Raw genomic sequence first — 25,098 nt, 5'->3', positions numbered from 1 at the left:
CCACTGTTTACAGCACTGCTAGAATTCATGTGCAATTTTATTATGTGATATAAGCTCATCGTACAATTTATATTTTATCCTGAATTTAGTAGCTTTTAATACTACCTAAAATTATCATGTTCTTTGAATTCATTAGCCAAATAGAAGCTAGCCATCAGGTTAGGCACTGGTCAAATGAAAGCAGAGTATGGAGATGGAGTGAAGGCTTTTGTCAGAACACATTGATAATGAAAGGATATAAGCACCAGTGAGAACCAGGCTTTCCATTGCATTTAGATTAAAGAAACTGATAAAGGGACAATGTACTATTTTGTGGCCTTCTTCTCTTAAACTATGCAGTGGGATTTCAACAATTTTTTTCCTCTTGCAACACCAAGTCTCTTTAATGTATCAAGTTTTACAATTAGGAATGCCTAAGCAGCCAAATATTATGGTCACATCAACAAATTATTTCTCCTTGAAATGGTGGCAAGCCTATTCTGAACCAAGCTACCATGAATTTTGTGCAAAAACACTTCAGCCTGCTAATTCCAGTGATATGAGATAGTTTAGGCCAATATCTCTGTTTAATCTCTCTCTCTCTCTCTCTCTCTCTCTCTCTCTCTCTCTCTCTGTTACACACACACAAAAGAAAAAAAGTTCAAGTGTGCTACTACAACCATTGTTCCTTTTTTTCAGCATAAAAATTGCTAGCAAGTGTAAGATAATTATAGAATGCATTGGTAGGACAAACTTATTTGGACTTGGAAGGCACCTGTAGGAAGACAACTAAGAACCTAGTAATTCAGTAACATTTTCCTTTTCTTTAGATGGAGTCAAAGGAAAAAATTGAAACATTATGGTGGTTGAGGCAGCTGTCTCTAAAGTCTGACTCCTGTCAACTAGTGTCACTAAATGACAAAAACAAGTAGTCTTTACTATGCTAAAAATTAGGTAGTGAGAAAAAAATTAAATGCATGGTTTCTGGCCTAACATTGTGTGCATGGAGTTGTTAGGGCATCCCCACATTAAGGAAGGTAGGATTGGCATTCATCTTGCAAGGTGTTTTCTGCAGTGGGACCTTTACTTACAGCAAGCTGCCCTCCTTCCAAACAACATGGTCCCAAACACAAAGGGAATATTAAGGACCAGCAGCTATAAAAGTGAGAAGCACTGTGCACCAAAAAGAAGAAAAGAAGATAGCATTTGGTAACATTGGAGGTGGTTTAGGTTGATCTGAATTAACTTTCTACAGCCTCAATAGGTTGAGATCTTTTCTTGGTAGTTTGAATGAGGACATCCATGTTAGCATACTGATTCATCTTCTTTGGCTTAATTATCTCCTTCAAGCACCTTGACTTGCCAATCTGCTTGTCCATCTACCAAATTCTTATGCATGAAAAATCTTACTGCACTGATCATTATCAACCTATGAAGTGCACTAGCAGAAGATGATTCCCTACTATGAGAACAAAGGTTAGGTCACATTCACAGTGGACTTTGGAATCTTATTGGTCAATGATTCTAGTCCAACTGTTTCTTGGTGAAGTAGAAAGTGATAATCTAATACTGTTTCTAACACACCCAAAAATCTAGTTTATACAACATAACTTTTGAGCAACCCGAATTAATGTTGGTGTTAATATGAGAAGTCATAATGGAATGGTTCTAGTGAGTTGTTGAGAAGAACAGCAGCTGTTTCACCCTTTTGTACTGATGATTAACTACAAGAAGCATTTTTATTTTCAGAAATAGAAGTAGTCTAAAAGAAGACAGAATTAGCCAGATTGTTGGCACCAGAAGCAGTCACTTCCAAAGCCTGATACAGATGGCAGATATAATGAACAGCAGTGAGTTGTTGAGAAGAACAGCAATTGTTTCACCCTTTTGCAGATTAGACAATGAATGTACTGATGATTAACTACAAGAAGCATTTTTATTTTCAGAAATAGAAGAAGAAGAAGAAGTAGTCTAAAAGAAGACAGAATTAGCCAGATTGTTGGTTCCAGAAGTAATCACTTCCAAAGCCTGATGCAGATGCCAGATATAATGAAACAGTGAACTGATACAGCTTATCTGTTGTTCTTAATTCATATAGATTAGTGTCCCACAATATTTTATATGGCAAATTGCTTCATGTTCTAGTTGGTGCAATGTCTTGTTCAAGACAGTTAATGCTGGCTCACATGTTTCAAGTCCAGAGTAGTGACAAAAAAGTTGTAACTTTTATTGAGCATCAATCGAGGGCAAAAGATGTCTTTACTCACAGAATAAAAATAGCTTCTGTGGCTACATTAACACCCACAAAATTAAGAGGAAAGAAATCAAAGCATTGATCCAGAGTGTTTAAACACTTGTTCTCTCTCAATCCGAAGACTGCATAAATTATGCCAAATTTCTCTTTCTTTTTTGATTGAGATCTCCACTTGCTCTGACCTGATTGCATGATACTATCATTTGGTTGAAGAACTTTTGGTGTATGTGATCTCAGTGATTAATGCCACAAATATATCAACAGGCTTTACATAATTACCCTGAGAACACAAGATGAATCTGCATATAATATTACTGAGATTTACTCATCCTTGTTCTCCATCGGATCAGTTCAGTGACAAAAGTTCAATTTTCTCATATTTGAACCACATGTTGCCGACAGCAGGTGGTGTTCTCTCGTCTACTTCCCTGCTGCTACCTCCTAATAATTCAATGCACAGCCACTTTTTGATGAGGCGTTTGAGCTGCTCCTTCAACCTGCACGTCAATCACTTTTTGTAGTCCTCCTTTCTTTGATGGGATTTAACATCTTGTAGCAGCCACTTTCTGGTTCATATGTTTGGGAATTTGACTGTAAGAGTATGAAATCTTCTGGGAACCTCAGTATCTCGATGTCAGCTCTTGTCTCTCTGCTTCCCTGTTTCCTAAGAAATAAAAAGTGCATGGAACTTCCAAACACCACGAGCTTTGGGTAGCACACCATACATGGAACAGAACGTCACTGGTTGGATGAAGCCTCGACGGGGGTCCCACGTTCCCGCACCAGTCCTGTTCTCGCTTTCACCCCTCCGTCGTTAAAGAGCAGTGATCCCCAGCTCTTACGGCACATTTCCTCCTCCTCTTCTCTCTCTCTCTCTCTCGCTCTCTCTCGCGCTCTCATTCTCTCTGTTCTTGTGCTGCCATTGTTTAATGGATTCATCGACTCATCTCTAGCCAAGAAGATGGAGAGACGTATGAGAAGGAAGAGACTGCTGTGGCAAAGAGAGCAGAGAACAAGCAAATCATTTCTCGGAACCCTCTGCCCATAGTAAGGTTAAAAAAAGGGAACTCGTTTGAAGCTAAGAACAATAGTTAGCCACAATGGGCGTCGAGCATATACTGGTTAGACGCGGCCGAGGGCTGTCGCCGATGCTGCTACTGGCGGTCGCTGCAGCGGTGGTGTGGCGCTTCACTCCGGTCGATGCCTCCGTTTCTTACGACCGCAAGGCCGTGATCATCAATGGGCAGCGGAGGATCCTCTTCTCTGGTTCCATTCACTACCCCAGGAGCACTCCGGAGGTAAGGATTCCGCTCTTGCGGGAAATGTGGCTCCTTGGTGCCTTTCTGTTTCTTTCGTTGGACAAAGCTCCGATTTTTATACCTCGAATTGTCGACAGATGTGGCCAGATCTTATCCAGAAGGCTAAAGATGGCGGCTTGGATGTAATCCAGACCTATGTATTCTGGAACGGACACGAGCCTTCCCCTGGCCAGGTTTGCTTGCAGCTTATGGAACGGAACCTTCCCCATCTCTTTCTCCAGTCTGCTGCTCTTTTTTGCAGTAAAGTTAGCTGAGTTTTGCAAGATTTTTCTTGATTTATGGCAGTATTATTTTGGAGGAAATTATGACCTGGTTCGCTTCGTCAAGCTGGTGAAGCAGGCCGGCCTCTACGTTCATCTCCGAATTGGTCCTTATGTTTGTGCCGAATGGAACTTTGGGTAAGCTTCTAATTCACAGTCTTGAAAGAGTTCTTTTACCAGTTCCTCGAAGAAAGGTGTAGAATCACATGTCTTTACATGTAATCTGATGATGTCTTTTTCTTCTTCTCTTCTTCGGAGAACAGGGGGTTTCCTGTCTGGTTAAAATATGTTCCTGGTATCAGTTTCAGGACTGATAATGGTCCTTTCAAGGTACAATTTTCACAAAATATACTTTATCTTATTCCATTTTTGCTTGATCGCTGATTAGTTTTGTTCATATAAAAGGCAGCAATGGCAAAATTCACAGAGAAGATTGTCTCCATGATGAAGTCTCAAGGACTATTTGAATCTCAGGGTGGCCCCATCATCCTCTCTCAGGTATTACTGAATCATTTTCCATTCTACTGCATCGGTTTATTAGTCAATATAGCGACACAAACAGGAGAGATCAACATAATGATCTTAGTTCTCTTCTGATTCAGTTTCCTGTTCTTCCATGTGTTTTGCCAAATTTGAGCAGATTGAAAATGAATATGGTCCACTGGAGGAGTATTATGGTGGTGCCGCAGCCAAGAATTATGTAAGTTGGGCTGCTCAAATGGCAGTTGGCCTCAAGACTGGTGTGCCATGGGTCATGTGCAAACAAGATGATGCACCCGATCCAATTGTAAGTTCAAAAAGAGACCTTTTTACTGTCTTGAATTTTCACTGCATCAACTATTTTGCTTTTTGTGCATCGAGTTGGTTGCATCACTTGCCTTTTTTTTTTTTTCTGTTGATTTGTCACATCGCGCAGAAGACTCTTTTCATTTTCCTCCTCCAGCTTTTCCTTTTCAACATCAAGTTCTTGGATTTATATACCAACTGAAACAAAAATGGCACCTAGTTTCCAATTACTCCAACTAAATTTGTCGACGCTCAAGCTTATATCCTAGCGAAGAATTTATAGTTTTACACAACTTTCTAACATTTTATTCTTGAATTTTATATTTACAGATAAACACCTGTAATGGATTCTACTGTGATTATTTCTCACCAAACAAGCCCTATAAACCTACCATGTGGACAGAAGCTTGGACTGGCTGGTAACTTTCTTTGTTCTTGAACTTTAGTTCAGCCCAACATCACACTGAAATTGAACTCATTTGCATTTCAGAAAAAGAAATGGCAAACTGATACCTTCTTGTTATTTAGTGCATTTATTCAATGTATTCATTGCTAACAGGTTCACTGCATTTGGGAGTCCGGTTCCTCACCGGCCTGTTGAGGACTTGGCTTTTGCTGTTGCACGGTTTATACAGAAAGGTGGCTCCTTTGTTAACTATTATATGGTAAGAAGTCGAACATTCGTTTTTCAGTTCCCAGTAATCATTTATTTATACACATCATCTAAGAAAAGTAATTTGCACATTTCTGTCAATTCCAGTATCATGGAGGAACAAACTTTGGTAGGACAGCTGGTGGCCCCTTCATTTCAACAAGCTATGACTATGATGCCCCAGTTGATGAATATGGTATGGTAGCTTCTCTTTTGTGATTCTTTGGAAATGATATGTAGCAATTTTCATAAAGATATGGTTTTAGTCAAAATGGTGACCACATTACGTGCCAGTATTAGAGTGACTCGATCATCTACCTTCTTTTTTTCTGCATCTGAAGCACTTGTAACATGCATTTGACAATTTCATCGAGATAACTTTGTATTGTCATCCTGCTTTTGAAAAGAAATGCATGATTCTAAAAATGGTATGATTGCTCACCTAGCAATGTTTTGAATTCAAAACATTTTTCTAACAGGGGTTAAACCACCTCTAGGTGATGAATGACAAAATAATGTGATTTGACTGCCAGTTGGTTTGCTTCTCCTATGAGCCATTCTTCATCTGAAAAATCTGTTGTTCTGCTGCAAGGATACTATTGTATACTTCTCTCATTGCTCAAACACTTAAAATGTTATAAACTTCCCATTGATATGATGAAATACAGCATGTTTCCAAATCTGTCACTCTCATTCTTTGGAGTCCTTGAAGGACTGGTGTTGCAACCAATTCTGTTGTGAGACTCAATTTTATGTAAAATTTTAATTCCCTTTGTCTAGTATTTACCATTTTTTACTCTTTCTCAGGTCTCTTGAGGCAGCCAAAATGGGGCCATCTGAGAGACCTGCATAAGGCGATCAAAATGTGTGAACCCGCTCTTGTGTCAGCAGATCCCACTGTGACAAAACTTGGAAATTATGAGCAGGTTCATCTTTTATGTGTAGATGTACAATTAGCAAACATATTCCAATGGTCTGGATTTGGAACTAAATCTATAGTCAATTCCTTCCAGGCACATGTCTTCAGATCAAAGTCGGGCTCTTGTGCTGCATTCCTTTCTAATTACAACCCAAGATCATATGCAACAGTTACTTTCAACAGAATGAAATATGATATTCCACCTTGGTCCATCAGTATCCTTCCTGACTGCAAAACCACAGTATTCAACACTGCAAGGGTGAGAAATTTCTGATAATTATTTTTGTTCGTGGTTGCATTTGCATTCTACTCCCACAAGTCAACTCTTCATTTTGAGTTATTTGTTTCATGGCTTGAAAAGATTATATACTCCACTACATTGTTCTGTGGTTCCTAAAACTTTATTGTATCATCTATAGTCTCGGTGGAAAGAGTCCTTGGTTTCTTGTTGGATAAAAGGGTCTCCCATTCAAGAGTCTCAAGCGCATTCGTATTAATCATGATCCAGGTTGAAGCTCCAACATTGCAGATAAAAATGACATTGCTTGGTAGGTTTTCTTGGAAGTCCTTCAGCGAAGAGACCAACACACTGGATGATAACTCATTCACGAAAGATGGGCTAGTGGAGCAGATAAGCATGACAAGGGACCAGACAGACTACTTGTGGTACACTACATCGTGAGTAGCAAAGTTATTATTACATATTTACAACATTAATTTGCAGCTTCTCTTTGGTCGAAACAAAACCAATGTCTATAAATTAATTTCTTACTGTGCTCCCTTTTCAGTGTTGATATAGGGCCAAATGAACCATTTCTAAAGAATGGTCCACACCCTGTTCTGACTGTAATGTCGGCAGGTCATTCTATGCATATTTTCATCAACGGAAAGCGAGCTGGTAAGTTACTTTGGCTTATGCAGAGCTATATTTGAAAATATGCCCGATATTTGATCGGCTCCAATCTACACATTTAACTTCCTTTTTCTGGCAGGGACTGTTTATGGTGGTTTAGACAATCCAAAACTGACATATAAAGGAAAGGCAAAGTTGTGGGCAGGAAGCAACCAAATCTCCATTTTAAGTGTAGCTGTTGGTCTACCTGTGCGTACCTTTGTTTGGAAACTTTTCATGTTATATGTATCCATCTAAAACATACCATGGTAACTATCCTTCTCTGAGATATTAATGTGTATCAGAGGGATATACACAATATTTTGGGGAGCACATGAAATTTTATCTTTTTGCACTTATCTCAGCAAAATAAATTGCAGAAATTCTGGTTATCTTAGTTCCTCTTTTCTGATTTCTTTCAGAATGTTGGTAGTCATTTTGAGACATGGAATGCTGGAGTTCTTGGTCCAGTGACCTTGCATGGCCTTAATGAAGGAAGAAGAGACCTTACCTCACAGAAATGGACTTACCAGGTTTCCCTATGTGCATGATTTGCCTAGCTTCTTCCTAAAAGTTGCAGATTAGTAAGTTTGATATTTGTGTGCAGGTTGGCTTGAAAGGTGAATCTTTGAATCTTCATATGCTTAGTGGTGTTTCTTCAGTTGAGTGGGGCGGTGCATCTTCGAAACAGGCCTTGACTTGGTACAAGGTTAGTACAGCAGAATGCGGGCATTCTTGCAAAGTGCAAATTTCCTTTCTTTGTTGTTCAGGACCGATATGACTAGCATTGTCTTAATCCCTATGATCTTCCAGGCTTTCTTTAATGCTCCAAGCGGCAATGAGCCATTGGCTTTAGATATGAGTAGCATGGGCAAAGGTCAGATATGGATTAATGGACAAAGCATTGGCCGGTACTGGCCTGCCTACAAAGCATATGGTACTTGTGCCAGTTGCGATTACCGTGGAACATACAATGAGAAAAAATGCCAAACAAATTGTGGGGAGTCTTCTCAAAAATGGTAAGAAATCTATTCTTCTTTTCTACCCAATCAAGTAGCTGGTCTGCGACAGTTAAATGACCAGCTAGTGATTACAATCTCAGGTACCATGTTCCTCGTTCCTGGCTTAACCCAACTGGAAACCTTCTGGTCGTGTTTGAAGAGTGGGGTGGTGATCCATCAGGCATATCTTTGGTAAAAAGAAGAGCACTATGAACAAGCCTGCTGCTGAAAGCCATCTGTGAACATTGGCCATTGATGGTGATCAAGTTAAAAAAAGAAAAAAGAAAAAAAAGCAAAGCTAATCTTCCTCTTCAACGGCCGTCTACATGATGACGGCGTGCATAAAGTCAATTGGACAAAGCTGAAGTTGCAGAAGTTACTTCTGGTGATCGGTATTGCCTGGTTAAGTACGAGTAATCGTACACAGGGCAACATTTCCAACATGGCTTTGTCGACACTAAAGAAATTATTGGATGAATTTTGCATCATACAGCATGTAGGAGTCTGAATGTAATTTGAATTCATGTGTGCAAATCTAGGAAATTGATAGTGGAAAACCTTTGTTTTTTATCTTGAAATGGGTTGGGAATAATGTCCACAAAGTGGAATGGCTGGTCTTGTTATTGCAGGAACTGAGCATGTAAGCATTTTGATTCATAAAGGAACTGCCTTCCTTCACCTTTGAAATCTGTAATTTTCAGACACTCTTTCATCATAAGATGAATATATCATCTCCTGCAAGCTAAGTCTCTTTCATCTTATGTTTCTACTACATAGTGCTCAGCAATTTAGTTCTTTTACAGCAATGAAACAATGACACTAAACCAGTCCTCCATTCTTGATCTGATAGTGTTCTTGAATTGTCATCACATCAGTAGGATTCTGTCCGAGTTCTTGAACTGTTATATCATGGCATCCTTTTCGATATTTATAGCTTAAATGTTTTTCTTAATTTAATTAAAATTATTTTATATAAAATTTAATGACAATAAAAATGACCAGTTTTCTGGCTGATGCACGACGTTGATGTTTATACTCGGTGGTCGGTATGATTCTGTCGACTCTGACAGTGCCGGGCAGCTAAAGAAGAGATGGCGATCGATGTTTATTTGGATTGAAGCACAAGCGTGGATTGACCAGTACAAATTCCTCTTCCGTCAGCTGCTACAGGCATGAGTGGCTCACACGAGCGTCTGCTTCATGTTCTGAAACCTCGACGCTTTGTCTGAGAACTTGGTCTTGGTGTAGTAATCCAGGTAGTCTTGGAAGCGGTAGCGACTCGGGTACACCAGCTCGGCCGCCGGGGAAATGATGGCGTCGGCCCCCGGGTTGTAGAACGTGGCGATCGACAGCCGGCTTCCGGTCCCGTCAGCGAGCACCCGGTGCCTGATGCTCTTGTAGACGCCATTGCTCACGACCTCGACCTGATCGCCGAGGTTCACGAAGATGCGGTGACCCTGCGCCGGCGGCACCGGCACCCACTCGCCGTCCTTGAGGAACTCCAGGCCGGGGACCGTGTCGTCCTGCAGCAGCAGGATGATCCCACCGGCGTCGGTGTGGCCGCGGAGCCCCATGACGAGCTCCGGGTTGGAGCATTTGGGGTACATTGCCACCTTCGTCCCCACGAAAGGCTCGGCGAATGCCTTCTTCAGGTAGGTGTTCGCCAGCCCGAGATTCTCGCTCAGAAGCTCCGCGAGCTTCTCGGCTAGCTTCACCACCTGTTCGACGTATTGCTTCATAGCGTCACTGCACGAGCATGCTGCGGCGTCAGCTTGGGGTTGCTCTACGTGGTTATACTCCATGGAAGAGAACTCACCGAACCAGTTCGGGGAGATCATTGATGTTGGAATCCGGGCGATGGCGGTAGAAGAAGCTGGTCTCCCAGTCCACATCCGAGGCTTTAGTTCCACGTCGCAGTCCCTGTGCCAGCCCCGACTCGTAGAAGCTCTCCCTCATGCTCTCCTCGTAGTGCTGCTTCACCAGCTGCTTCACCTCCTCCATCACTCCATCCTCAATCCCATGGTTCTCGAGCTGCCATGCCGGACTCATCAGAGTAACCAAACACGAATACCAATGCTTGCAGAGATAAAGATGCTCACAACGTACCCAGAAGAAGCCCCACTTCTGGCACGCATCATGGAGGAGCGACATGGTTTTGCTTCTCTTCTCTCCCTCCAGCTCTCCAAGGTTGATCACCGGGATCTCCATTTCCGCCGGCTTTCGTGCCTCTCGGGTTATTCCTCCGACTCGGTAAGCACGCTTCCTCGACCCAACTCTTCACATCCGTAGTAGATGCATTCACCAGCCATACTTATAGTAGCTCATCAAGCATTATAATGGAGTCCAAGTGCATCTCGCCCTTTCGCCCATGTGATGGCAATTTACCTGAGTAGCTTTATGTTAGAATAATAGCAGCAAAACCAGTCCAAGTACATCACCTAATCATCCTTGACTTGTACTAGAAACAATTCAGCTCTCCTGTGTTCCATTTTCTTATGCCAAAACCAGGGGAAGGCCACTCAATTTCCTTCTCATCTTCCGGTGGGCGGCATGGGAAGAATCCAGTCTTAACTACTCCATTGAGAACCTTGACATGGGAGACCGATGCTAACCGCGGTGCCTTTTGTTCTGTTTACATTTGGAGTAGGATTGTGTCACTGTCATTGGAACATGGCCCGCAAACCTTATGAGTCTTGCCTTGGATTCGGAGACTGAGAGTATCCCGGAGAATCCATTATCAAATTCCTTCATGTTCTTGTAGGCCCAAGCCGAACGGGAACGACAATCGATGGCTCCACCTGGATCTACATCCCCACTGGCTTCGAGGTCTAAGCAACCGGAAGCTGGATCAGATACTGGCCAACCGAGCAACATGGACTAGATTTTGATGTCGAAAGCATGCTGATTTGGAGTAGAGCTGGTCATAATTTGGTTTAGCTTAGATTTCTTTTGGATTTGGTATGATTGTGTTTCTTTCTGTAGACAGGAACATCAGCATGACTACCATTTAGGAAGGTGGGTCACACTGCATCAGCTTCGACCGAACCCCAGCAGCTCTTCTAGAGCTGAGACCAACTGGTCAAAACTTGAGAACACTTTCTATCTCCGTGTTTCTGCATGCCCACCGGAAGATGGCAAATCCGCTGGTTGATTGAACCTTCAGGAAATGCAGAAGAGTAAAGATGTCTACTGCATTGCAAATTCTACAGTTGATTGCTTTGGCAAAGGCATAAGGTCAAAATGAAGCAATTAACTTACTGTTGAGGCCATTCTCCTCGAACACAATCCGATATATGTTCCAGAATATGTAAATTAGTTGGATGACAATAATTCTGCATTACAAATATGAATTCAATACCTGCCCCCATCAACTTGTTCTATCCTCATCAATTAAGTGGATCCTGTGTGGCATAGATGATGACCTAATAATTGTTTTGCAAGCAGACAAGGGGGCCATGATCTCCTTCCATCTGTTTTCAGGATTTCTCCATGGAGAGCAGAATCCAGTATCTTTTCAAGTGGCCATGGGGAAGAATTTATGAGCTGTGGAGCGATCTGCTGCGTTCTGATATGTATCCTCTGTAAGTTCATCAATGATCAAATCAAGGCTTCATAAGAAACAACTTTGTTGATTTGAGTCCATGAACATCTAATCCAGTGTCAACTTTACATTCTAATGGCAGGATGTTGTTCGGACTTGAGCTAATCAATTCCTTCTGCTGACATGCCTGAAAGTATAAAATCAGAAAGTAGAAGACAGTCATTACTGTTTACACTCGAAATCTGCTGAGTCTGATAAGAGTTCCCATGAATCAGTAAGCAAATTCCAATCATCCGAGGTTCAAGATGGCGACATTGGTTTAATCAATTCCTTCTGCTGACATGCCTGAAAGTATAAAATCAGAAAGTATAAGACAGCCATTACTGTCTGATGTTAAGGTCAATAAGTCAAATATATAATGAACTGACATGAAAAAGTTGATGCCTTTTACCTCTAAACGATCTCCATTAAACCAGTGTCGCCATCTCGAACCTCAGATGATTTGGAATTTTCTTACTGTTTCATGGGAACTCTTATCAGACTCAGCAGATTTCGAGTGGTGGCATTCTTCAGTGGTGGGATACTGGTCACAGAAGACCAACATGACAATGAAAGAACATTTTCTACTTAACTCTCCATGATTTATTTTGCATAATATAATTCCAATGAAATACTCTTAACTAGCCATAATTTATTATGATGTGATTAAGGTCAAGCTATATATCATATTTAATTTGATTTTTACAGGAAAAACTTGATTATTGAATCTGTAAAAAGGTATAAAGGTGTTGAGTCCTGCAACTTATGTAAAGGTAATTACTTGTGCAAATATATCTGCATTTAACACTAACTATAAATATCACCAAGCAAATCTCAATGTGAAATATTAGGTAGCAGCATATGGCAGCTACCTAATTTACAAGTGCCTCTAATGTCATAAAATCAAATAAATCAAAATAAAAAACTTGCTAACAACCAAAAAATACTGATGTTTCCGAAAGAAAAGGTGACATTACAGTGACCTAATATCACAATTGTTTCTAACTTTAAGACGGTAAATGAATGAGCCTTCTTGAAAGTTTGAAGCATTATCTTTAATGTGAGAATCTTGAAGTCCACAAGCAAGGTCCACATATAAGTGTCTTTACAGTAAATTGAAAGGACACTTAGGGAACCCTAAATTACTTGGCACTTGGCAAAAGTATCGTTCCAGAAATGAAGCAATCACAGATTCTGGCATGTTTCTAGATCACAACATGTTGTTATAGAATATAGATCAAGTATGTGAAGGAAAGCACCTGAATAACTGTGCAAGGAAGGATATCACCTCTGTTGATTGTATTCTCTGCACAACTTCTTGGGGCAATCTGTGTGAAATCAGAACTGCTTTTTGTGTGCTACAGAAAAAGATCATAAGTTTCTTATATGAAGGCAGTAGCATCCCGACAGATCTCTAGCACAAGAAACAATCAAAATGCATCAACAGTTATTGGTCGCATGTTCAGGGATCAACTCAAAGCATGAAGAAATCCACATAATATACAAAGAGAAAAAAGTTTCTTCTGCTGGAACTGATAGATACAGGATAACTTTTGAAGCAGTTTATCAGTATAATACTAAAACTAGGGAAGGAATCATGTCTTAGTTATTAACTCTCTTAGTTTGGCATCAATCTACAGGAACACATGAGTGAAATAACTGTCTTAGCAATCAGAGCAAGTCAGGTTGCACAAACAATTCTCAAAACCAGAACATTTCTGCTGCTTCTGAATGACATCTGATGCATCTAAATTATATGTATGATATACCGATTGAGAAGCTGAAAAAAATGAATTCAAGATTTTTACAAAAAAATGATATCTAAGTACCCTTAGCACTCATCTAACTGATATCAAGACCATATATAAACTTTCAAAGGTCGGTGTGGATGAAAAAGACTGAAGCATGGAATTGCATCCCTTAGTGCCACAAATTATAAAGCAGAAAGCCCAATTAAGGATCAACATATTGACAATAAAAACACAAAATGCAGAAAACTTGTAAACATATATCAAAGATAGGATGCAAGAATTTAGAAACCTCAGCTTTCATATTCAAATGAGCTGTACAAATTTTACCACATTTGTATTCAGGGTTTGGATATTTTTTGGGCAAGAAACAAGCATCTAAACTGCTAGTAACCTTCTAGTTTTGACAGAAAATTTACATCTACAAATCTGGGTTGCGTATGGCGAAACTAATATTGCTTCATGCAATATATAGGCATCAATATCTAGAAGATGCTGATCTCCCATCTAATTTGGATATCCCTCTTGAACTTCGCAAAGCATCTGCAAACTTTTTCAAGTCAGCTTTCTCAGGAATATAAGTACCTTCTTTGCCAATCATATTATTCTGGCTGCAATTGCTCAATGTATCCTCTAAAAGTGATATTTTCTTATACCTACAACATGTTCCAGAATTTCTCCTATGAAGTATACCTTCTTCCTCTCTTGCTTCTTCCAGATCAAGCCTCTGCAACCTCTGGATGTCCAAAGAGTGCCTGGAATTGATTTGAGAGAAAACATTTTTATTACGTTGCCCTTCGACTGCTTGTGCTTCCGTTCCTGCCAACAGATTTGCTGCAGCAACATCCTCTATCATGCGTGATGGTGAGCTATCATATGAATCTCTAGCAATTGCATCATCAATAGAACAGATAGAGGCAGATGCTCTTGTATCAGAATTTACAGAACTTGGAGTTCTATCTGCTGCTGAAGCTCTCTTTCCCCGGTTTCCGCTTCCTAACACTAGCTTCTTAAGCTTGCTTAGCAACTTTAGTTTATTTGAACTACTATGTGTTATTGCCGATGAGGCATCGGTTGGTGTATCTTCAGGTTCTCCGGCAGAAGCTTGTGAGGAAGAAGAACACTCTGAATCAACTTCAAAAAGATTTAAACTTTTCTCATCAGCACCCAAATTGGCATACTCCAGTATGAGTTGTTTGGCCTTTTCTTCAGATTTGGGACTCAAGCATTTGCTAAGATCTCTTGCGACTGTTTTTCCCAGAGGTGGCTGGTAGTTCCTCAGCTCGTATCTCAAGCAAGCATTTACCCATCTAAGATACACCAGCTCCTCAACATCAGTACACCTATCAGTTTGAAGTTGTTCGATGTCCTCCATCAATTTGTCATTCACCTTCCTCAAGTGGTTGGCTTCCTCTAACCCTTCCATCTGCAGGCATGTTGCAAATGATTTAAGCTATCGACACAAACTTCAACCAAATAACAGGGAGCAAAACTATCATAGCACACATCAACATGGTGATATTTGGAGATGCTCAAACAGTAGCAACATATGAAAGATTTGGACAGGTCAATAGGAGAAGGAAGACAGGACAAATTGAGAGCACACACAAATGATATGAACAATTAGTAAATATGAACAATCAAGCTACATAAAAATATACAACCATTTAGCCATAGAAGAAGAAAAGAAATATGTAAATATGTTCCTTTTGTATATCAAGAAGCTATCATCACAAATGATATGAACAATTAGTGGGTTTGACAAAGCAAAGTAAGCAACTATTTTCCAGCAGCCTAATCCAACAGAAAAAGAACCACTACGAACCTTTGCATCCTCATGAACTGAAGACACAATCATTTTTGCAGTTTCCAACTCCCTTGACAAACATGAATTCTCATTTACCAACATTGAATTGATTGTTCTGAGCTCTATGCACTCATCTTCCAACTCCTCCAACCTCTTCAACTTCCTTTTAATCTCTGCATCAGTTTTCACATCCTTTTGCTCCCTATGCTGCAATGAATTGATACTCTGGTGAAGAGAGGCTATTATGTCTTTTGCCTCATCCCTATCCGATTCCATCTTCTTCTTCAAATGTTTAATCTTCTCTCTTGAACAATCAAGTTCACTAATTACTCTTGAATAATCTGAAAGCTGAGATTTTAGCCTCTGATTGTCAGCCTGCAGAGAGTCTATCTTTAAAATGTACAACTTAGCCTCCATTGCACTAATCTTCAATCTATTCTCAAGCTCTCCCATAGCAGCTTCTTGCTCTTTCACACCTTGATAATCTAGCAACCGAAGCTCAAGACTCCTTTCCTTCTCCCTTAGGGACAAAACCAACTCCCTGAGACTTGCGATCTCTTGCTCCATCACGATCTCTTCCGTGGTATCAGGCTTCTCAGGCACCGTGATATTTCGGGCGGTTTCCAGTTCTTTACTTTTCACCTCAAATTCTTGCATTACAAAATCGTTGAATTCATGCAAGAGGAATCCCTCATCATCACCCGAGTTATAACTGGTAGGAGACAGCCCAATCATGGAGACGCCATCGATTATCTCCCCCAAATCCTCTTCCTTTAAATACAAAGTCTAAATTAGCACAAATCAAACCAGGAAAGACGGTAATTAATTATAAGATTTCCAAAGCTTACACTCTTCAGGATGCGGAGTTCCTCTTGGAGGCAACCGCCACTGTTTTTCCCACTACTTTCCGGCTCTGCACCACCTGTTTAAGAAAGGGGGGAAATCTTGATGCAGTCAAAGTCGAGTTTTGATCATTGGTTTTGTATAGCTCTCCAATTTCTCGCATCAGACAGCCAAAAAGATCAAATCATGACGAAAACGCAGACGAACGCAAAGAACCTGGGGACGAGGATTGAGGGCATCGCGGACGAATGGGAAGCCGGGGGCGGCGCCAGAGCTGGGACGCGATGAAGCCGGCGAAGGAGAGAGCAAAGGCGATGGCGATCTCGACGAGCACAGGCTTCACGTCCCTCTTCCCTCTCACCACCAACGCCATCCTCCGACTACTCCTCCGATCGCCATCCCCCGCCGCCTTACCCGTCTCCACATCCATCTCCGCGCTCCAAGACGGAATTTCCGCAGAGACACCTGCTTCCGCTCCCCTCAAAACGAGAGGGAAAGAAGGCAAGGCGACTCTTTTTGCATCATGTCCTCCGTTTTGAGCTCACTAGCCTCCGAAGCAGAAGTCTGCTGCGTTGCTTTGGCTTCCGTCAATGGCGAGAAGGCGTCGCCCAAGAAAGAAGAGCCGAAGTCGCACGACATTAGAAGTAGCGATCGCCGCTGGGTCATCTCTCTTAGTTCTCATCCATCTTCAAAGAAACATTGAGACTCGAGAGGTACTCATTTGTGACGCGCACCTGTCTAGTTCTCGGTGGAGCCCAGTTACAGGAAAACGGCTCTCTCCAATCACATGAGAGGTAGAACAGAGAGGGAAAACAAAACGGGATAATGAATGTCTACTTGTGATGTTGATGGTATCAATTTTGTCCTCAGTGAGACAAAATGGGGGCTGGCTTTAGGAGCTGCTTCTTTAATGCCTTGCTTTGTCTTTTGGCAAGCTTTGGGTGTGTTCTTGTTTTGTTTTGGTTGCCAAACTTTTTGTTCCATGCCACATCATCTTCTTGCTCTTGGATTGGATTATATAGATCAGGGACATGCTTTATTATGTTAAATAAAATAGTATTTTTTATCCTATTCAATTTAGGTTTTGCATGTATTTTTTTTACAAAACTTAAAAATCTAAATATACATCATTATGATTAATGTATTAGTTGATTGTTGGCATAGTGATACTGAAAACTCTTAGCAACATTAATACAGGTGCAGGCTCTCATGAGATATTTAATTGGTTACCGTAAATCAATCTTAAATTCTAGAGTTAAAGATCTATTTTAACTAATATGATTTTGAACATCGACTTCTTAAACCTTTATGGTTTACTTGTATATAAAATAATCTTTATATTTTAAAAAATATAACATATAATCTCCTCTCATCAAATTTAAGTTAACAGACGTTAGAGTTTACTTGCGTAGAATATCAACTCACAATAAATTATCAATATAATAACATAAGTAATTTAGGATTAAGATATGTGATTTTGGCCATTGACATTTTAAACTATTATGATTTTTTCATATTTAAAATAATCCCTATATTTTAAAAAACGTAATATATAAGTTTATCCCATTAAATCTGAGTTAACAAACGTTAGAATCATTTTACGTGACATGCTGACTCATAATAAATTATTAATATAATGATATATATAATTTAAGTTAAAAAAACTGAGACCTCCATTAATGACTTTAAGAGATGTGAAATGTCCACCAATAGTCGCACCGAATTGCTATTACCTAACAAGGCATCGGAAGCTCTTGAGCTCGTCGTCAACATGGGAGACGCTACGTGCATACGATGTCCTGCTAGACAATAACAACTTGGTGCTGCTACTGGTGGTTGCTTCCATGATAATGTTTTTTCCCGCAATTGATGAATGTCTCAATTTTTTTTAATTTAAATTATATGTGTCACTATATTAACGATTTATTATCAGTTAGTATGTCACGTAAGCGGAGTCTAATGTTTGTTAACTTAAACTTAACGAAAGGAACTTATATGCTTCGTTTTTTAAAATATAGATGTTATTTTAGACACGAGTAAATCATAAAGATTTAAAAGGTCCATGACTAAAATCATAAGAACTATATACTATATTTTTTAAAATATAAAGGCTATTTTAGACACAAAATAAACTATAACAACTTAAAAATCAAAAATCACAAGAACTAAAATTTATCTTAACCCTAAATTCTATTATCGTATGTATAACTTGTTTTGAATTAAGTGAGACAACCTAAATCCAAAAATATAAATATTGCACATATAAGAATCAAACATGGAGTGAGATAATCTGTTCTAATTTTGATTTTGAATTAGATTACTATAATATTTAAAATTTAAGTTGTTAAGAAACGCTTGAACATATATTAAACTCTAACCATTATTTAGGGAAATACTATATATATATATATATATATGTTATATAAATTATTTCCAAACTTTGATAGGATTTATTGCCAGGCACCTACCATTAATGACCCATCAATATTTTATTGAAGTCATGTTCTACATGAGTTAAGTTACTTGTTCAATTGTGAAGCCTAGTTGGATCTATCTTACACTTCAATATCTAAACAGGAAGAGGAGTCAAAACTATAAGACAAGCTGGAATAAATAATGTTAGGTACATGAATCCGCATCATATGTTATTTTCTTAAAAATATTCTTATTTTAGGTATTTTTCAAAAGATATCAATCTTCAAATATTTTACCTAAATGTATTATTGAGGTACTAAGAATACTATTAATGTTATTTAAAAATATTATAAATAATATAATATTATATCTCTTTAATTATAATATCATGTTTTTTATGTTTATAATTAGTTTGGTTAAGGTTAGGAATTCATTTTAATCATTATAATGTTTTCGATTAGGTCTCACAATATTTTTATTGTGATAACTAAAACACTATAACATGCCAAATCACTCTACAAGTTGAGATTTTTATTAGAGTAATTTAAATTTTTTAAATTAAGAATTTATTTTTTAAATTAAAAAATAAAATAGAAACTAGTAATTTGAAAAATACCTAAAATGTGAGCATTTTGTAAAGAAATCACCAAATAAACATCTAGTTTATGGACATTTATAAGTCTATGCATAAGCACATCAAGCATATCTTACACTTCATTTGATCATTATAATGGTTAAGGTATATACAACTGTTTCAAAAAAATTATCTTTTTTAGAAATAAAAAATATAAACCATAAAATAAACATAGTAAATGGATGAGTAATTATACAGAATCTTTGAGAATATAGCATTTGGTAGAAAGTGACAATGGTTAGAATATTTTATGCAGTTCACACACCATCAGGTTATTGAGACAACTGCAGTTCTCAAATCTACATCACATATCTGAGAAGAGGTTAATGAGAAGCATGCAGCTCATTATTATGGTTCTTTGGTAGTCACATCTATCTACCTCCACTGTCCAAATCCAAGTGGATGGTTTCATAGTTCATGCAAAGAATCATAACAACTGCTAGTTGGGTCACAGGAGACATTTCCAAATTTATCATTTTCTCATTATAGGAAAATCATAGAACAAAACTAAATATTGCATATAATCTTGACAAAATATTAGAATTTAATATGTATCATTCAAAATATGCACCAATGAGGACTGGTATAGTCTCAGACTCAGCAAAAGAAGTTTCATCAGGACCTCCAAAACTTAGGGCAAGTAAAAGACTAATGCATCTTTGCTACCCAAGCTTTGATCTATGTCATGATCAGTAAATTTTGAAAATTTAAACAAAAAACAATACCTGGAATTTAAGAAATAGGAAAAAAAATCTACTAGTACATATTCCTCTACCATAGCTGTTCTCTTTCCAAAAGATGCAATGCATTGGAGAAGCAAAATTAAAACTACAAGTATCATGCAACTTGATTAGAATGTACAATACCAACTTGAGTGCATCCTTAAAACTATAGGAATCATGCAACTTGATTAGAATGTACAATACCAACTGAGAAGTGATACTGGCATGTGTCCAGCCACATATGACAGAGCAGGTGAACTCAACAATTGCAGAAAACAATATGAACCAAAATGATGAAATGTAAAGTCTTATGACACACCCCTCTAAGATGGATACTCTGATGACATATGAAGCATTAGTAGAAAACAAAGTCAACAGACCTAATCAGAGTGCACATTCAAGTAGCCTTGATTACTGCCTTCGAGTAGTAAAGCAGCTTTACCAGCAGAAAATATCCTTTAAGTTGAGCACCTGCAATCTCAAATAACGTTATCGTGTTACATGTATTCAGCAAAGAAAACATGCTAATTAGCTACTCAATTGTTTCGAGTCATAAAAGTCCTTCCAGATAACTATCATCGTCAAGAGATCCAAATAAAAAGTCCTCATTTATGAACTGGCAAACATCGATAAGTTCATATAAAGATACGATGAAACATTCTATCAGTTCCACATGATTTAACAAAATCACATCCTAGGAATGAGACAGCTACTTTAACATTTTTGAATTTGAATTTTTGGAAACATAACCATATCTAGCAAGCATTTCTGCACTTTTTCAAGTCATTCGCAGTTGCATTTATCAAAGAAAGTAATGTCATTGTACATTGTAAAACATAATTTCTCAAACCTCATATACGCAGCAACTGTACTGAACAAAATGTTCATGAAGTAGTTGATCTCATCACGTTTACGCAATATTCTGATGACAAGAAATGTTGAAACGATAAGAAAAACGACAAACATAAAACACTTTAACCATACTATAATTCAAGTTTCAAAGCTTGAAAACATGGTGGAGCAAAGAAAAGCTAATTAACTTAAAAACAATCATTTTTACTAAAAAATAATAGTCTTTAAATGGCATGACCAGATGACAGCAATTATGGTCAACATAATTGTAATGCAATTGATTGGTAAAGTCAGTACAAAAAACCAAAGAACAAATGGGTAGATCACAAACATCTAAATCAGTGACAACAATATAATGAATTATGCTAGGCTAAGGGCATCTTCCAACAAAAATATATTCATTTTAATATCCAAAAAGAAAAAAAATGAAACAATCACCCCCAAGTTGTTCTGGTTAGTCATTTGGGAAAAAGGACAGAACATGAGATTGGATGCCATCGATATATAAAGTTTAGACATCATGAATAGACAGAGGCAGGAAAAGTAGTCCAGCACCACATACAAACACCTTGTCATGTAAGTGAAACCGTAGCTGATAGTCTATAAAAGAGATGCTCAGCATGATCCAAGGAAGCTAAGAACATGGAACAGGAATTCTTAACAAAAAGAGGCAAGACTACACCAAAAACAACTATCAAGCTTACAACGGAAAGGCAATCATGCAATTACATTGAACATCATAACAAGACAAATCAAAACATTTCAACTCAACCACGTATGCTTTTCAACCTAATACAAAACCGATGCAAAAGCTTCAGTTACCCATTCAATGGCTTCCCTTCCCAACTTAGCTTTGGTTCACGGCACGAATTAGGGCTTGCTAATGCGAGCCTTTCTTCCGTTTCTCCATGGGCAGTTCGGAGCAGCCATGAGACCTAAAATAATCACCATCTTGCCAGGAGCTTGGGACGAGCCATCGCCATGGTTTTGTTTCTTGATGTTGAAAGCATCTTGGTCTCGATCCTCGGAAAGCTCTCTCTTTTGGTTATCACCGGCCTTCTTCCCGGATCGCGACTGCTGTTCCAACAAAGATCGCTTCTTTCTCTCCGCATCCGCTGTCTCGCCCGACACCGACCCGGATGTAACATTCCTCTCTCCAGTCTCACCTATAATGGCGGCAGGTTTAACTGTAGCTTCATGAGTGTTGAGGTTACGCGATTTCGACTCGCTTTCGGCCTCCGTAGTTGATTCGCCATCCAAATTCTTGACCTTCGAAACAGCCGCGCTTTCCAAATGCCCATCTTTGCAAAGTACAGCTGGGTCGTCCGCCGCTTTCGGAATGGGTCGCTCAACCTCACCACATGCATCCACCCCATCCGATCCCTCCGTCGGGGACTCCGACGAGCCCGCCCCGTTCGAGACCGGCGGAATCTCCGGACAGACGAGTGCCTCCGGCGTCGCCTCGTCAAGGCAGGAGCCGGAGTCTGACGGGCCAGAGGCGTCTCGAAAGATTGGGCTGCTTCCCTGCGGGAAGGCTCGGCTGGCGAAGGCGCTCCGCCGCCTCGCGTTGGGGCCCCGGGTCGTGTGCTTGGTTCCCATGCGGAAGGGGGCCAATAGAACCCTAAGGTTTTCGGGAAGTCAACGAACGGTAGGCAGAGAAGAAGGTAGCGGAAGAGGCGTCGTGGATAATGACTCTTTAATGGGCCGGGCCGGGCCGGGCCGGGATGTGAATCTAATGTCGCATGGCAGGTCGGTTTTCTCGTGCAACGTTTTGGTAGGCTATATTGATCGTGCAACCCGAATAATGAAGCACGAGGTTTCGAAGGGATAATTTATATTGGATCAGAATGCTTGCACCAAATAAATGATGGATCTTATCAGTGTTTAACGTGAGAAAACACTTGGATCCACCTCCACTATATATATATATATATATATATATATATATTGCCCTTACGGTCCTTGGAAGCCTATAAGAAGGACGTTCCTGAGAGCCCATGGTGGAAAAGGTTGTGGGCGATGCTATCCCTGAAGTGAATGGCGCTGAAGGAGCGGAGGCCGTTGTCGGCTACCATCTCGTCGTCCAGCAGCTCGAACCGTAGCTCCGGCTCCATCTCCTCCTTCCTCATCTCGCATAGGTTGTGGAGGACGCAGCAGGCCCCCAGCACCACCGGGAGATCCTTCAGCTTCACCTCAGTCCTCTTCTGCAGGCATCCCCACCTCCCCTTCAGCCTGGCGAAGGCATCCTTCGCCACCCGCTGCACCGCCCCGACCTTCTCGTTGAAGGCGTGCTGCGCCCAAGTCAGGTTGGCCTGGGCGTAGGGGACGAGCACCCAGTCCAGCAGAGCGTGGCCGGTCCCGCCGACGATCCATTGGTTGTTCAGGAGGCCGCTGTTGGCGCGCTGGTAGAGTGCTGACTTCTCGAGGACCTGGTCGTCGGGCATCGACCCGGGCCAACCGATGCAGACGTCGGTGAAGACGCCGTCGGGGTCGACGACGCCTTGGAGGGTGACGGTGTAGGAGCTCTTCTGGTTGCGCTCGGTGTGGCGGCGGTTGAAGTAGGCGGCGACGCTAACTCTGGGGGCAATGACGGGGATATGGGTGGTGTACATGGCGCCGACCACGTTGGGGATTCCGGAGAGGGCCTCGAAGCGGGCAGCGGCGGCGGCTGCTCCGGCCGAGTCGGGCCAGGCGAGCGACCGCGGCATCAGCACGTTCCGGATGGCGGCGCATACCTCGAGCACGAGCTTGTGGCAGGTGGAGATTCCGAGGCCGAAGCGCCGGGAGACGAGCCGGAGGGGCTCGCCGGTGGCGAGGCGCCACACGCATACAGCCACGCGCTGCCGCACGGGGATAGCGGCGCGGAGCGCGGTGTCCTCCTTGGCCACGGCGGAGCCGAGCTCATCACAGAGGAAGTCAAAGGTGGCGCGAGACATCCGGAAGGCGCGCCGGAACTCAATATCCGGGAGCTCCGGGTCGATGTACCGGTCCCACCAGTCGCTGGACCGGTCCCTGACCCATACCCGGCGCTGCTGCTGCTGGGGCTGCGGCGGCAGCTGCTCCGGCCTCTGTAGCGCCTCGTCCTCCTCGTCAGCGGACGACGACGAGGGAGAGGAGGACTCGGAGGGCTTCGAAAAGACGTGCCGCCGGCTCGACGAGGGGTCATCCACCCGAGGGCGCTTCCCGGGGTTGGGGTCCATGGCCGAGGGGGCGGCACCGTCGTTGAAGAAGGAGAAGTAATAGGAGAAGAGGTCGTCGTCTAACGGGGGGGCGGCAGCGGCGGAGGGCTTTCGATGAGCGGTCATGAATGAGTCTTCCAGCGCCGGTAAGCTGGTGATGAGCCTCGGGAATGAGAGGCTTCGACAGCGAGGAAGCATTCAGTATATAGTTGCGGCGAGCGAGAGCGAGACAGTGAGAGAGAGGGCGCCCGGGCGTGGCGCGTGCACGCGGTTGGGTCGTCCCTTTCTCCTGGTTCGGGGAAGGAGAAGGGGGGAGTCCCCGCGGTTCGCTCACGCGGGTACGTGGACTGGTCCAGTTTCCCTCCGCCTTCAGATCCCCACGTGGCCAAAAATCCGGCCGTCCGTTGGCGGCGAGGCCCCCGCGTGGACGGCTGCACACGAGGATGAGAGTTCGTTGACAGGGACCGGCGCAGCGTTTGGTCGTGGTTTCAACGGCGAGTTCTTAGACCGAAAGGCCGCCGAGGACAGAGAAAGCCGGACGCTGTGGAGATGTAGCAAAATTCTACCCGTTCCCGCTGTGTACCCGCGTCATGATTCCATGGAAATATAGATCCACGTATGGGTCCCGCATCTGGTTCGCTCCCTGCAGCCGTCGTAGGATGAATGGGTGCGAAGTACAGGTGAACACGCTTCTCTCTTCGTGAAACTCGTGTGGCGCGAGAGAGTGCTGCCTTGTCATTGGAGGATCGACCGCGTCGATGCGAGCCCCAATATGAGAGAGGCAGTCACACGTCAGGCAAACAATAAATTCTTCCGTACAAAACCGTACGCTCCGTGCGGAGCGGTGATGACGTGGCACACCGGTGATCCAAATCAGAAAGGATCGGTCTCTGTGGACTTCATTTACAAATAATGACATCATAATTAACAATATCACTAAACTAAATCCCAAAAAACGACTTGCTCGATGGCTCTTTCTGTCGCTTTTCCTCCCTCCCCCCTGTTTCCCACGTGTTTGGCTGCTGTCGGCAACACGTTGCTCACGTGATCGGCGTTGGTCTCGGTCCTATGTCTCCACATGGCAAGCATCAGCCGTCGAATAAGTGATTCTTGCTCCCAAGTCTGTCCATTTAAAGCTTGATCGAAAGTCAAAAGGCAAAATTAATTGATACTATGAAAAAAGATAACGGACTAAAAGATTTTGTTCCCATTTCAACCTGATTGCAATGGTGAGAAGAAAAGCTATCGATTGATGT

General features: G+C 41.5%; 4 protein-coding genes across 6 annotated transcripts; 1 reads left to right on the top strand and 3 right to left on the bottom strand.

Moving 5' to 3' along the window:
- The first annotated feature begins 2,924 nt into the window (after positions 1-2,924).
- On the top strand, positions 2,925-8,703 carry LOC135614166 (beta-galactosidase-like). The gene is made up of 18 exons (XM_065111218.1): positions 2,925-3,531; positions 3,630-3,725; positions 3,838-3,950; positions 4,076-4,142; positions 4,218-4,310; positions 4,453-4,599; positions 4,929-5,017; positions 5,158-5,263; positions 5,359-5,446; positions 6,058-6,176; positions 6,264-6,428; positions 6,678-6,847; positions 6,958-7,067; positions 7,162-7,271; positions 7,484-7,594; positions 7,669-7,770; positions 7,875-8,080; positions 8,164-8,703. The coding sequence occupies exons 1-18, from the start codon at positions 3,334-3,336 to the stop codon at positions 8,273-8,275; spliced, it is 2,202 nt and encodes a 733-aa protein (XP_064967290.1). The 5' UTR covers positions 2,925-3,333; the 3' UTR covers positions 8,276-8,703.
- A 440-nt stretch (positions 8,704-9,143) lies between these two features.
- Positions 9,144-10,368, bottom strand: LOC135614168 (1-aminocyclopropane-1-carboxylate oxidase 1-like). The gene is made up of 3 exons (XM_065111221.1): positions 10,169-10,368; positions 9,879-10,093; positions 9,144-9,808 (listed from the first exon to the last, which is right to left on the bottom strand). The coding sequence occupies exons 1-3, from the start codon at positions 10,268-10,270 to the stop codon at positions 9,244-9,246; spliced, it is 882 nt and encodes a 293-aa protein (XP_064967293.1). The 5' UTR covers positions 10,271-10,368; the 3' UTR covers positions 9,144-9,243.
- A 2,527-nt stretch (positions 10,369-12,895) lies between these two features.
- Positions 12,896-16,661, bottom strand: LOC135614167 (protein CHUP1, chloroplastic-like). Of its 2 annotated transcripts, XM_065111220.1 has the most exons (5): positions 16,257-16,661; positions 16,046-16,119; positions 15,216-15,968; positions 14,084-14,816; positions 12,896-13,056 (listed from the first exon to the last, which is right to left on the bottom strand). In XM_065111220.1, the coding sequence occupies exons 1-5, from the start codon at positions 16,468-16,470 to the stop codon at positions 13,025-13,027; spliced, it is 1,806 nt and encodes a 601-aa protein (XP_064967292.1). In that variant the 5' UTR covers positions 16,471-16,661; the 3' UTR covers positions 12,896-13,024. The 2 variants fall into 2 exon arrangements, with proteins under 2 accessions (XP_064967292.1, XP_064967291.1); XM_065111219.1 differs by lacking the exon at positions 12,896-13,056 and having other exon boundaries at positions 13,631-14,816.
- A 3,250-nt stretch (positions 16,662-19,911) lies between these two features.
- LOC135614165 (protein ALP1-like) lies at positions 19,912-24,036 on the bottom strand. 2 transcript variants are annotated; one of them, XM_065111216.1, is made up of 3 exons: positions 21,486-24,036; positions 20,662-20,733; positions 19,912-20,282 (listed from the first exon to the last, which is right to left on the bottom strand). In XM_065111216.1, exon 1 carries the CDS (start codon positions 23,966-23,968, stop codon positions 22,634-22,636), a length of 1,335 nt encoding a protein of 444 aa, XP_064967288.1. In that variant the 5' UTR covers positions 23,969-24,036; the 3' UTR covers positions 19,912-20,282; positions 20,662-20,733; positions 21,486-22,633. The 2 variants fall into 2 exon arrangements, with proteins under 2 accessions (XP_064967288.1, XP_064967289.1); XM_065111217.1 differs by lacking the exon at positions 20,662-20,733.
- Positions 24,037-25,098: the final 1,062 nt, after the last annotated feature.

This window comes from Musa acuminata, chromosome BXJ2-6, assembly GCF_036884655.1.
Source record: "Musa acuminata AAA Group cultivar baxijiao chromosome BXJ2-6, Cavendish_Baxijiao_AAA, whole genome shotgun sequence".
Lineage (NCBI taxonomy): Eukaryota > Viridiplantae > Streptophyta > Magnoliopsida > Zingiberales > Musaceae > Musa > Musa acuminata.
This window is presented reverse-complemented; position numbering and strand designations above follow the sequence as displayed.